We start from the raw sequence: 13294 nt of genomic DNA, 5'->3' as shown, positions 1-13294 counted from the left end.
CAACTCCACAAAATCCTCCAGGGCCCTCATTTTACCAACTGTCTTCCTCTAAAACAACAGGTTAGAATATTATGACTTTATTCTCATAAATTCCGACTTTATTCTCGTAATATTATGACTTTATTCTCGTAAATTACGACTTTATTCTCATAAATTACGACTTTATTCTCGAAGTTTGTGATTTTCCCCCCCCCCTCAATGTGGCCCTAATACTCCGTCGTATTGATTCAGTCGTCATCAATCAAAAACATTGTGTACAGTGTATACATATACATATATACTGTGTGTATATGTCCTGTGTGTGTATATACTGTGTATACATACTGTGTATATACTGTGTGTATATATACTGTGTATATGTACTGTGTATATATATTGTGTATATACTGTGTGTATATGTACTGTGTGTATACTGTGTATATATACTGTGTGTATACTGTGTATATATATACTATGTATAGATATATATATACTGTGTGTATTCTATGTATATACTGTGTGTATATGTACTGTGTGTATATATACTGTGTGTATACTGTGTATATATAGTGTGTATATATACACAGTATATACTGTGTGTATATGTACTCTGTGTGTATATACTGTGTATATACACACAGAGCTCCAGGTGTGAAACTGGCGTCACAGTCGGGTTGACACCTGGAGCAGGAGGTCGGGTCGAGCCTAGAGCAGGAGGTCGGGTCGACACCTGGAGCTCTTTGTTACCTTCCTCAGGTGATTACTGAGCAGTGTTTGCAGTGTGGCAGGACTCACTGTCTTGTTTTGTGTCCATGTGAGTTCTGGTGCCGTGACGGGTGAACTTGGTGTTGAGTGGATGGTGTTCAGGTGTCAGGTGGCATCAACACACCCAACAGAACATCTGATGTAACGAGATGATTGAAGTGGTACTGGACCTGTCGCTGGTTTTAATGTGTCCACACTCTCTACTGCAGTACAGTAATAGAGTACAAGTATTTAGTTACATGTTGACTGAGTTGGTTCAGAACAAACAGGGCCAAGTCAGATTACATGTTTTCACAGTGTCTCTTTAGTGTTAACAGAGAGGTGCATTGTGGGATATTCTGTAGTTTTATCATCAGATAAGTGAGTTTCATCTCGTGACTCTGAGTCAATGTGACTCACCGTCACTTGACACAGTCGCTGCTGCTGATTGGCTGCTGCAAATGTCTACAACAACAGACTGATGTCACACCTGAGCAACTTCTGGAAACACATACACACACACACACAAAAACACAGACACAGACGCACACACACACACACACAGACACAGACACAAACACACAATCACAGAATATTATAAACGTGTTTACAAAACAAATCATCTTAAAATATTCTGTTGTTTGTTTTGAACTACTTCTATTTTTATGTTTAATGATTTATTATATATAATTGATTGATTGAGTAAATCGATGAGTTTACTGAGACATAAACACAGTTTATTATATTTTATTATTTAAAATAAATCATTTGAGCCGACATGTTTAAAATCTTTACACATTATAATCTGATATTTAACTAATTTATACACTCAATAGAAATATTAATCACGTCAACATAGAAACAGTCGGTTATATTTCTCATCTGTTTACTATCAAATTTAGAGCTAAATTAAATTAAATTAATTCATTCATGTTTAAGCTGCTAAAACTTAAATATTTGTTTTTGTTTGATTGTAAACTTTTGATGCAGTCTGTCTGAATGACGTCATGTATAACATGTTATATATTTAGAGTTGAGGCTTCATGACGATGACACAGCGAGTTTTTCTTTAATATGAACTTTATTCCAGTTGAACCTGGTTGGCTGGTGACTCACAGGGGAAATTCCTTCATTGGAAAGTGCAGAGTCATTCCTCGGCCTCTCATTGGTCATCTGGGTGGGACTCCGACAGCGGACCAATCGGTCGCTGCGTCAATATTTACTTGTCCTGACGGCGGTGACGTAATGTCCGGAAGTAAACATGAAGCAGACAGAGAGGATTTAAAGCTGCGTCACAAAGTTTCGCACTTTGTTTCAGAGTCTCTAAGCCTCTAAAAGTTTGTGTTTCTGCCCGGAGTCTGGTTCACTTTGTTCCTGTTCAGAGTCCGCAGTGTGCCCACTGTCTGGAGCGAGATGTCGGTGACGGTTAAAGCCTACCTGCTGGGGAAAGACGAGGCGGTCAAGGAGGTCCGGAGATTCGCGGTGGACCAAGATGTTTCCAGCAGCTTCGAGTACCTGAGCAGGAAAACAGCCGCAGTGTTTACTAACCTGAAGAACAGCGGCTTCAACATGTACTACAGAGGTAATTATATACAAACTATTTACTATACTATATACATATTTATATATATAAACAAACATATACACACTATATATAAACACACACACACACACACACACACATATATATATATATATATATATATATATATATATATATATATATATATATATATATATATATATAAACATAAATCACCAGTTAATAACCTGAAGAACAACAGCTTAACAACGGCTTCAACGTTTTTTTAAGGTAAAACATAAAATTATTATAAATCTATAAACATATGAAATCTCCCTCAACATAAAGTTAAAATCGTGCGTTTTCCTGGTGGGGTTCTGCACAGTGAAACTTCCGGTGTTGTACGAGGCCAAAATGACCAAAAATCTTTGAAATGTAAGTTCAGGTGTGCAGACTGACACCTGCCGGTGCTGCTGTGGGCGGGTCCTGTGAGCACAGGTGTGCTTCACTGTCATGTAAATGACATGTTAGGTCTCTGAACCTGCCAGTTAGCAGCAGCTGTTTGAACACACTGTTTACACTGATTTCACCATTTACACTCAATTTATGAAAGAAGAAACATTTTATTGATGCTAAAAATATAAAATTTTACAAATACACTGAACAGTAACTAATATAGGCTACTTCTCTGTCCCCGTGGAGAAAGTCCCCAGACTCCCTTAACAAATGTCTCAGTTTAGTGAGTTGTTGAGTTAGGAGACACTTTATAAACTGTAATTATTTGGGCCTTCTGTAAACGACCTGTGATCAGATCACTGTGGACAGACAAACACCTGACGTCATGTCAAAGTGGGCTCAGGTGAACTGACTGACACCTGCTGTGGGCAGGTCCTCTGGGCTCAGGTGGGCTCGTTATTTTTTTACCGACACAAAAATGACCAAAAACAATCATAAGTGAAACTTTCTGTCTTGTGATCATTAAACATCTTATAAAACATGATGATGATGATGATGATGATGACTTTGTGTATGTATCAGATGAAGATGGCGACCTGGTGGCATTTTCCTCTGATGATGAACTGATGATGGGTCTGGCCTGCATGAAGGACGACACCTTCCGCGTCTTCATCAAAGGTGCAAACACACAAACTCACCTGAACCCCACCTGAGCCTCACCTTCATTACTGATAAAGAAAATAATAAACAGAGGAGGAAACATTTAGTTTTATTTAGAGACAAGCTTTTGTTTTGAAAGATTACAGATTATGAGTGCGTAACTGCTGATAGAACTAGTGAGACGTGAGGAGGTCTGAACACCTGTCACCTGTAAACATTCACACTTGCTTCAAACTGTTTAAATAAAGTTTCATGGAACCCTTTCAGAAAAGAAGGAGCACCGTCGGGACTTTCCTCTTCATGCCTTCCCTCCGTTCACCTTCGGCCTCCATCCTCCTCCACCACCTGGAGCTCCTCAGGTCCCGCCCCCTCATATGGCCCCAACCCCGGCCCTGCACCCCAACGTCACCTGTGATGGCTGTGATGGCGCCGTGGTGGGAACTCGCTTCAAGTGTTCAGTTTGTCCCAACTACGACCTGTGCTCTGCCTGCCAGGCTCGAGGGACGCACACTGAGCACGCTCTGCTGCCCATCTGGCACCCGCTGCAGGTGAGAGGCTGACCACGCCCACCGGTGATGTCACAGTCTGTGGCACTGGTTGTTTTGAGCCCTGCTGTGTCACTGACTGTAGTGGTGAACTGTTCTTTACTGTCGGCTGCAGTGGTTTCCTCGTGGGAAATGGATGAAGAGGATGAGACACTGCATGTGGAACCAGAACCTGAACCCTGCTCAGAACCAGAACCAGGACCAGGACCAGGACCAGGACCCGGACCAGGCCGGACCCTCCAGACCTGCTGCTGATGGCAGCGCCCCCTCTGGTCAGTGTCAGAAACTGTTTTTATTGAAATTTTCTTCTCAAGTGTTTCGTGACAGTAATTAATAATCAAAAACTGATCAGTGAAAGTTCTGAAGACCTCTCCTCGTTACTGACATCGTCAGTGACCTTTGACCTCTGTCTGCAGCCTCTCAGGCAAACGTGGACTTCCTGAAGAACATCGGTGAGGGTGTGGCGGCCATGTTGAGCCCACTGGGTGAGTGATGTCACACCTGAGATCAGTGCAGGTTTCTGATTGGCAGTTTGAAATGAGCTGATTAACAGGAAGTGATGGTATCTTTTCAAAGTAAACGTGCCGCTGCAGGAATTTGTGTTTGCTGTTAGACAGGTTAGGTGAACAGGAAGTGATGTCACGTCTGTGTGCAGGTATTGACGTGGACATTGATGTGGAGCACGAGGGCCACAGGACCAAGGTGACCCCTCCCTCTCAGAGTGGGGGGGTGGAAGAGGACATGGAGACAGGTGGAGCAAGCAGTGAGGGCGGAGCCAGCGAGGGGTCAAAGGTCAGTTTATCATCATGAGAGGAAGAAACAGTGGAGATATTTAGAGCAGCTCACACCTGTGATGTGTTCAGGTGAGAGTGTTTCAACATGAACATGAACATAAACATGAATGTGACGGCAGCCGACATTCATGACGTCATCATCCTGATGATTAGGGTTTACCTGCTGAAATCTGATGTGATCTCACCATGGAAACACAGGTGTGAGTTCACAGGGACTTCTGTGTGCTGGTATAAATCTAACCCTGGCCCTTGGCAGACCAGTGGAACCAGTGAACCTGACCCAGTCTGTGCTCCTCAGGTGTGCAAAGACTCCGATGAGGAGTGGACTCACCTGAGCCCACGAGAGGTCGACCCATCCACTGGAGAGCTGCAGTCCCTCCAGCCCGGGGACGAGAACCAGGACCAGAGTCCTCCCTCAGGACAGCAGGGTCCTCCCTCAGGACAGCAGGGTCCGCCCTCGGGACAGCAGGGTCCTCCCTCGGGACAGCAGAGTCCTCCCTCAGGACAAAAGGGTCCAACAGGTCTGAGGGAGGCAGCTCTGTACCCTCACCTGCCCCAAGGTAAGACCAGCTCCTTACCCTCTGATTGGTTGATTGTGGTGTGTGATGTCACTGCTGACCTCTGACCCCCCCCACAGAGGCAGACCCTCGCCTGGTGGAGTCTCTGTCTCTCATGCTGTCGATGGGTTTTACTGATGAAGGAGGCTGGTTGACTCGTCTCCTTCAGGCCAAAGACTTTGACATCGGCGCCGCACTGGACGCCATCCAGTATGCCAAACAGCCCCGCCCACACCAGCCCTGATGTCATCATGATGTCACTGCTGATGTCATCATATCTACTAAACCTATGAAATCTTACCATCATTTATCCTGCAATCAGATGTCCCTGTTGATTCCACTAATATGACTTGATAATCTGATCACTGCTATAATCAATATTTTGTCTCATTAATCAATACTTTCACTCATTGATTACTGTCTTTATTGTCTTTATTATTGTTTCTGTTTCTGCTACTCTGAACAATAAAACATGAAGAAGTGAACCTGTTGAACTTGTCGTCTTATTTTGGTGTAGAAGTACACAAAGAAGAAGAAAATAAAACTACAGTAACAGTTTGTTCTGTATGTTCAGTGTTGTGTACATTCATGAATATGTTCATGTTTACAGTCAGGTTGCTTTGTTTCCTTCCCTCTGATTCACAGTGAATGGATCAATATATCATTCAGAGCTGAATTGATCGATCAACTGACCAATTGATTAGTCAGTTTACTTCCTCTCAGCTGTCAGGAAGTCGTCGTCAAAGATGAACTCGTCTCCGCTCTGAAATATGGAGGAAACAGGAAGCAGGGGGCGGGGCCTGGACAGAGAGGCATCCACTGGCTGACTCCACCCAATTACTGGAGGCCCCTCCCCCTCCTCATTCACCTGATAGTCATGATTGAGGAAAGGAGCCCACCTGCTCGCCAGACCAGTACTCACACTGGGAGTAATACTTCTCTTTATGGGAGGATTGGTCCGGTTCAGACTGGGAGCACTGGTCTGGTTCAGACTGGGAACACTGGTGCGGTTCAGACTGGGAGCACTGGTGCAGTTCAGACTGGGATGACTGGTACTGTTCAGACTGGGAACACTGGTGCAGTTCAGACTGGGAGGACTGGTCTGGTTCAGACTGGGATGACTGGTGCGGTTCAGACTGGGAACACTGGTGCGGTTCAGACTGGGATGAGTGGTTGTGTCCGAGGGTCTTACTGGTCTCATCAGACTGAAACAGTTTGACTGCAGACAGAAGAAGTCAGGAAGTTAAAATGAATGTTAACTGTGACGTCATCACAATGAGCACACCTGTACCTGACTGTACTGTGACATCATCACAATGAACACACCTGTACCTGACTGTACTGTTGACCACAGGATGAAGACCATGGACACTGACTGAAACCTCAGCTCACTCTCAAACAGACATTATAATTGATTAATTTACAATAATCATATTGATTCACTGATGAAAAGTTAAGTCTGGTTAAAGTCTGCAAGACGATGTGCGACCTGTTAACACAGCCGAGTCACTGAGCTGTCAGCTTTTACAAGTGTTGTTGGAATGCCAGCATGTTACCTGTTCAGGTGTCCGTCTGTCCTGTTGGCGTCCATCTGTCCACACGTCTCTTCTCTTCCTTTTCCTGTCAGAACACAAAGACTTTAAATTAAACATTTGACATTTTTAAAAAGTTAAGCTGAACTGTTAAGATGTGTTTGTGTTCATGTTTCAATCTCTTTCTTCTCTTCCTGGAAAAAAAACATTTTTCATGACTCATCGTTAACTTGAGTACAGACGGTTAATACACTGAACACACTGTAAAGTCACCTGTCCGTCTCTACAGGTGTGTTTTACAGAACTCTCTACTGACTGGATAAACACTCTCTACAGTCACACCTGTCAATCGTGTTGTTGCCATGGAGCTGCTGTCTGTCCATGAAAACATTCTCCTCCTCGTCCTCCTTTGGCGCCACCCCCTCAGGTGTGTCCAGGTATTTGCTCCAGCTGCTCACCTGAGTGTGTGTCACCTGAGACAGTCAGAGGGAAACAGAGCTCTAAGTATGAATAAGTTAATTAATAAGTTAACATCCATCATTAAAACAGAAAAATTAAATTAAGACAACTAGAAGAACAACACCTGAGTGTGAGCGTGCTCACCTTTTCCTCGGGTTCATCCTCACCATCTGCCTCCACCTGCATCCTGTTAACAAACATCAGAGCCATAAACAGGTGAGAACAGCAAGATAAACAGGTGAGAACAGCTGGATAAACAGGTAAGAACAGCTGGAGTAAGAGGTGAGAACAGCTGGATAAACAGGTGAGAACAGCTGGAGTAAGAGGTGAGAACAGGAGGATATACAGGTGAGAACAGCTGGATAAACAGATGAGAACAACTGGATAAACAGGTAAGAACAGCTGGAGTAAGAGGTGAGAACAGCTGGAGTAAGAGGTGACAACAGCAAAATAATGAGGTGAGAACAGCTGGAGTAAGAGGTGAGAACAGGAGGATATACAGGTGAGAACAGCTGGATAAAGAGGTGAGAACAGCTGGATAAAAAGGTGAGAACAACTGGATAAACAGGTGAGAACAATTGGATAAACAGGTGAGAACAGCTAGATAAACAGGTGAGCTGGATAAACAGCTGAGGTGAGGTGTTCTCACTGTACTGTGGGATGGGTTGGTTCCCATAGCGACCAGGTGTGCTGCTCCTGCTCCTCCATCATGGTTCCTCTCATGGCGTTGAGTTTCTGTACGTGGCGCCTGCAGTCAGCCCCAGAGCCCCGCCCAAACTCCTGTCGACCAATCACACACACAGTCCCATTACAGAGCCTCTGACCCCCTGTTGTTACCTGTCGTCCAATCTGAACAGAGTCATATATGTTGTTAATAAAAGTATTGATTATTACTGAACAGTTGTCTCTGTAATAATAAACCTGCTGTCTAAAACTTTATGATGTCAAAGTGAACGTGACCTTTGACCTTTTGGTTAAAAAAATGTCATCACTTAATTATTGAGGATACCAAAAATTCACAGTACGATATCCTCACAATATCTAAACAAAGAAAAAGAAACGACTGACTTGAATAATGAAATAAAATAACTATATTTCATATGATATGTAATAATTTAATAATGTCTACAGCATCTAATATTCATATACAAGACAGACATCACTGGAGCATCTGTGTAACAGTTAAGTCAAGCACTGAGAATTGAACCAACAAAGAAAACCAATCAGAGCAGAGTTGGGCGGGTCTTATGAGACGGAGTCTGTCTTTGTTTGTGCAGTATGACTGCGCCCTCTGCTGTTCAAACAGAACAATACAATGACAAGGACACACGAGAATACATTCATACTGATTTGTCTTGTGAGATCCAGGAACATTACCAGCAAAATAACCACGTGATAGATTGGTGGATGTCGTCACATGATATCGCAGCTATTTTTTGTCACGATATCGCAAGATTCAGTATATTGTTACATCCCTAATAATTATTTGTATTCTTGAGAAATGGCCAAAGATGTGTTTTGTGAGGTCACAGTGACCTTTGACTATTTCAGTTCAACCTCGAGTCTGACAAGCTGAGAAACTGGAAAATTCATAATGTTGAATTGCAACTAATTATTATTTTCTACAAGATTGTGTAAAAACAGAAACGGAGTCTTTAAATTTGTTCTTTTCAAAACTTCACATTTAAGAAGCTGAACCAGATGTTTATGTTAATGTGTCTGCTTTAAGAATGACTGAAACGGTTTAGTGATTATCAAGGCTATGATTCATTTTCTCTGGACCGACTAATTGATTAATTGATTATTGATTTCTGCTCTTATTGTTCATGAAAACAGCAGAAACTTTAGGTCATGAAACTTTACAGAGTTCAAGTTAAATTCTGACCTTAAGCAGTGACTGTTTCTCTCCACACAGTTTACAGCTCCACCTGTTCACCTTCTTCACCTGAAAGACACAGCACAGGGCAAACACACCGTCATGTGGTCTCGTTAATAACAACAGGTAAATAATATTAAAGATTATAACAACAAGCAATTAATATCAACATAAAGAATCAGACAACGCAACAAACAGAGGACAAAAACACAAAGCTCAGGACTTTTAATTTGAAGAGACAGGGGAAGTACGTCCTTTCCTGCTTAAACTTCTGACTGTTTTGGAGAATTTTGTCCTTTTTTACTGATAACTTACATAACATGACATATAACATGACATATAACATGACATATAGCATAACATGACATATAACATGACATATAACATAACATAACATGATATATAACATGACATGACATATAACATAACATAACATGATATATAACATGACATGATATATAACATGACGTGACATATAACATGACATAACATAACATGACATATAACATGACATATAACATAACATGACATATAACATGACATGACATATAACATAACATGACATATAACATGACATATAACAACATGATATATAACATGACATATAACATGACATATAGCATAACATGACATATAACATGACATGACATATAACATGACATAACATATAACATGACATATAGCATAGCATAACATGACATATAACATGACATGACATATGACATGACATATAGCATAACATGACATATAACATGACATGACATATAACATAACATATAACGTGACATAACATGACATATAGCATAACATGACATATAACATGACATGATATATAACATGACATGACATGACATATAACATGACATGACATAAAACATGACATGCCATATAACATAACATATAACGTGACATATAACATAACATGACAAAAGCTCAGAGCGTTTTAGTCGCTTTTTTAGCCTGCATACATGCAGAACTTCACAACTGCCACTGGACTAGGCTTCATAAACAACTTTGACTATTTTTGGTAGGGATGTCCCGATCAGGTTTTTTTTTTACCCTGATCCCGATCCGAGTCATTTAATATTTAGTATCTGCTGAGTCCCGATCCGATACTTAGCCCTAACTAATATTTTCAGCATATACGTGCATCCTTAATAGGTTTTTTTATTTTGTTGAAACAATGTAAATATTTTCATATGGCTCTTTCTTATTCTGCATACTATTGCAACATTGGTTTTCATTTGTTTTTTTAAATAAAACAACCAAGTAAACAAAGTCAGTAACTAAACCCTGATCCTCGACCACGGAGATGGGCTGGTTATCCAGTTACCTTCTCTGTGATATCTGTGTCCATGTCGCTGTCTCGAAGATATTTCTCTTTCCTTTTGAACGTATCCGCGAGTGTTTGTTGCTTCAATGCCTTTGCCTGTATTGCTTGAGTGAACTCGTTGTGGTCCTTTGAGTGTTTGTTTTTTACGCGCCGTATCAAATGTGTAGTATTAAATGCAGCTCTTTTGTAACCAGCTCGGGAAACGGTCTTATTGCAGATGTTACATGTCGCCGTTGGACCGCTTTCGCTTTCTAATTTAAAATATTTCCACACTGCAGACATTTTATCCACAGGGTTGCCAGACTAATGTTACGCGCGCGTCTGCGTTCTTCCACAAATTGTGCTCCGTTTACAGCTGACGTAAAAATAATCGGGCTTGAGTCCGCGTTCAAAATTGCCGATCCCGACCAGTGAAACAATGCCCATTTCGGCTCGATCCCGATCCCGCAGATCGGCTCAGGACATCCCTAATTTTTGGCTGAACAGGACCCGTTTAAAAGTGATGGGTTACATTTTAATAGGAGGGGCACCAACAGGCTGATTCACAATTTCATCAAATTCACTGCGTTCAGTCTAAAATGATATTTTTCCCAGTGTGCTAACCTGGCATCCCACAACCTTGTCCCTGACAGTGCGGGTCAAGCTGGTGTTGGATCTGTCTCCTCCACTTACTCTCTCACCCATGTTAAATTGTCTGTCAGTCCTGTTTCTGTTGGCGATGCTTCATCTATCTACAATATTCCAGTTTTGGTTTCTCGTCGACCTTATGAATATAATACACAGATCTTATACAGTAATACTAATAAATTAATTAAGTCTGCAACCCCTGACTCAGTTTTAACACCTTCATTAACTGTTGGTCCCATCATATCTGTTGGTTCCTCTCATCCTCAAAGTTGTGATAAGGGTGTATATAGTAACAATCTTATAGCATTAACTAATCTCTGTTCAAAAGCTTACTGTAATCTAAGACCAGGTTCAGATCACAGGTCTGTCCCGGTAGCTCTGGAGTCTCAAGCGGACTTTATCAAACAAAAAGGTCTGGGGGTTATTCACATGAATGTCCATAGTCTGGTATCAAAATTAGATTATGTTAAGGTTTGGGCTCAACAAACAAACGCTGATATCTTTGTTTTCTCTTAAACTTGGTTGTCTAATATTATTGAGGATGAAGATATTGCAATTGATGGCTATAATGTTTTCCAGACTGACAGGGAAGGTTTCACAAAAGGGGGAGGGATTTTGATTTATATGAAAAAATGCCTTTCTGTCTCTGTTGTCAAGTCTATATCTAGGCCTAAATGTTTTGAATATTTAGCGCTAAATGTCTGTTTAGGGAACACTGCAAATTGTGAAAATGTATTTCTTATTGGGGCCTATTGTCCACCTTCTGCAAAGTCTGGTGCTATTGAAAGATTACTTAAATTAATATCTGCCCATGAAGTCAGAAATTCTGTTATTAGGCGATCTGAATGTAAACTTTTCAACAGATGTGTCAAATGCTGTGAAAAATCTATGTAACAATTTGAATTTAACACAGTAAATCACTGCCCCAACAAGGCCTAACATAAATAATCCTGAGCGTGGTTCTCTTTTAGACCTTATTTTAATTAATAGGCCTCATAAGCTTAAAGCTAGTGGTGTTCTTCCTCTTGAATTCAGTGACCACTGTCCCATGCATTAGGGACACTAGACTACTGAAATCTCAAGCTCGAATAATTGTTAAAAGAAATTTTAAACATTTTGTAGATCAAGCCTTCTTGCATATCTCAATGACATGTCGTGCTCTGCTTCTATCCCTCATATTGCTCTAGATCACTTCATTAGAGCCTTTAACTCTGTCACGGACAAGCATGCCCCTTTTAAGAAACTTAGAGTAAAAAATAGAAGCAATTCCTGGTTCACCTCAGATATCTCAAAGATGCTAAGGGTCAGAGATAGCTCAGAAGTTAGGGTGTTAGCCCGGCGGTAAGCCTGGCTGTTAGCCTTTAGCCTGGCTGTTAGCCTTTAGCCTATAATTGAGTTTATTTCCGGGTTTTTTGTTACCTGTTGGACCTGGAAGGTCTGACAGGAGAAGCACCTGACGACGTGAAACTCCTGAACCATGACGGCTCTCAAACGGCTCCGGCTCAGCTTCTGATCCTTCGATCCACTTTCCCGGTCGGGTCTGTTTGAACGGCCGTGACGTCACAGTTGTATGGGAGGAGAGCGCCTCCTGCGGGCCGGAGGACAAACGGCACTGATTGTGTTTATGAAACATTAAATATGTTTTCTCTGCGGGTTCATATGAATAATTACATTAAAATAAAATGTATTAAAAAACGGTGACGTAATCAGATGTTTTAATAACAATATTTCAACGTTTAGTTGAATTAAAGAAAAGAGAAAGTTTGAAGTAACCTCAGCTCAGATATCATAACTGAGGCAGAGAGCTGTTGATCATCAGCCACGTTTCTTTGACTTATTAGGACAGTTAAATATATAATAAATGTTACCAGACACAAAACAGATGAAACATGTCAAAGTTTGGATAAAAATACAAAATGAAAGTTGAGATTTCTTGTTTTCCTGAAATATACCTGATTAAATGTTTTCATCGTTTCCTTTGTACAAAACTATGAGACCTGTAAAATAATATAATAATAAATGGGAAGGAACAACCAAGGCTGATGCATGATGGGATTTAAAGTTCCATACCATCTAAAATACCTATCTATGGTGTTAGAATATAATAATATAATATATATAATGTTTAATATCAGAATTTAATAAAAAAATATATAACATAATTAATTTAAGAGTATGAGTTAAATATCTGAAACAGGAAGTAAAGTTTG

The 13294-nt window shown here is 41.0% G+C and overlaps 2 protein-coding genes across 3 annotated transcripts; one reads left to right on the top strand and one right to left on the bottom strand.

Annotated features, from left to right (window-relative positions):
- Positions 1–1965: 1965 nt before the first annotated feature.
- On the top strand, positions 1966–5742 carry sqstm1 (sequestosome 1). The gene is made up of 8 exons (XM_084352287.1): positions 1966–2305; positions 3284–3379; positions 3629–3909; positions 4022–4178; positions 4323–4391; positions 4562–4698; positions 4999–5260; positions 5338–5742. Exons 1-8 carry the CDS (start codon positions 2137–2139, stop codon positions 5499–5501), a joined length of 1335 nt encoding a protein of 444 aa, XP_084208413.1. The 5' UTR covers positions 1966–2136; the 3' UTR covers positions 5502–5742.
- LOC311256885 (uncharacterized protein) lies at positions 5665–12633 on the bottom strand. Of its 2 annotated transcripts, none has more exons than XM_084352288.1 (7): positions 12504–12633; positions 9134–9193; positions 7898–8097; positions 7393–7435; positions 7132–7262; positions 6814–6877; positions 5665–6476 (listed from the first exon to the last, which is right to left on the bottom strand). In XM_084352288.1, the coding sequence occupies exons 1-7, from the start codon at positions 12561–12563 to the stop codon at positions 5967–5969; spliced, it is 1068 nt and encodes a 355-aa protein (XP_084208414.1). In that variant the 5' UTR covers positions 12564–12633; the 3' UTR covers positions 5665–5966. The 2 variants fall into 2 exon arrangements, with proteins under 2 accessions (XP_084208414.1, XP_084208415.1); XM_084352289.1 differs by having other exon boundaries at positions 7898–8028.
- Positions 12634–13294: the final 661 nt, after the last annotated feature.

This window comes from Pagrus pagrus (genome assembly GCF_965226575.1).
Source record: "Pagrus pagrus genome assembly, chromosome: 5".
NCBI lineage: Eukaryota > Metazoa > Chordata > Actinopteri > Spariformes > Sparidae > Pagrus > Pagrus pagrus.
The sequence above is the reverse complement of the archived record's forward strand: the minus strand, read 5'-3'. Positions and strand labels throughout refer to the sequence as shown.

Excerpts from the sequence above, each read along its gene's own strand:
- LOC311256885 (XM_084352288.1), bottom strand. The coding sequence starts at position 12,563 with ATGGTTCAGGAGTTTCACGTCGTCAGGTGCTTCTCCTGTCAGACCTTC. Across the intron at positions 8,098-9,133 it reads AGAAACAGTCACTGCTTAAG|ATTGGACGACAGGTAACAAC; the intron begins GTCAGAATTTAA and ends GACTCTGTTCAG. Across the intron at positions 6,477-6,813 it reads ACAGACGGACACCTGAACAG|TCAAACTGTTTCAGTCTGAT; the intron begins GTAACATGCTGG and ends TTCTGTCTGCAG.
- sqstm1 (XM_084352287.1), top strand. The coding sequence starts at position 2,137 with ATGTCGGTGACGGTTAAAGCCTACCTGCTGGGGAAAGACGAGGCGGTC. Across the intron at positions 4,392-4,561 it reads GGCCATGTTGAGCCCACTGG|GTATTGACGTGGACATTGAT; the intron begins GTGAGTGATGTC and ends GTCTGTGTGCAG. Across the intron at positions 5,261-5,337 it reads GTACCCTCACCTGCCCCAAG|AGGCAGACCCTCGCCTGGTG; the intron begins GTAAGACCAGCT and ends CCCCCCCCACAG.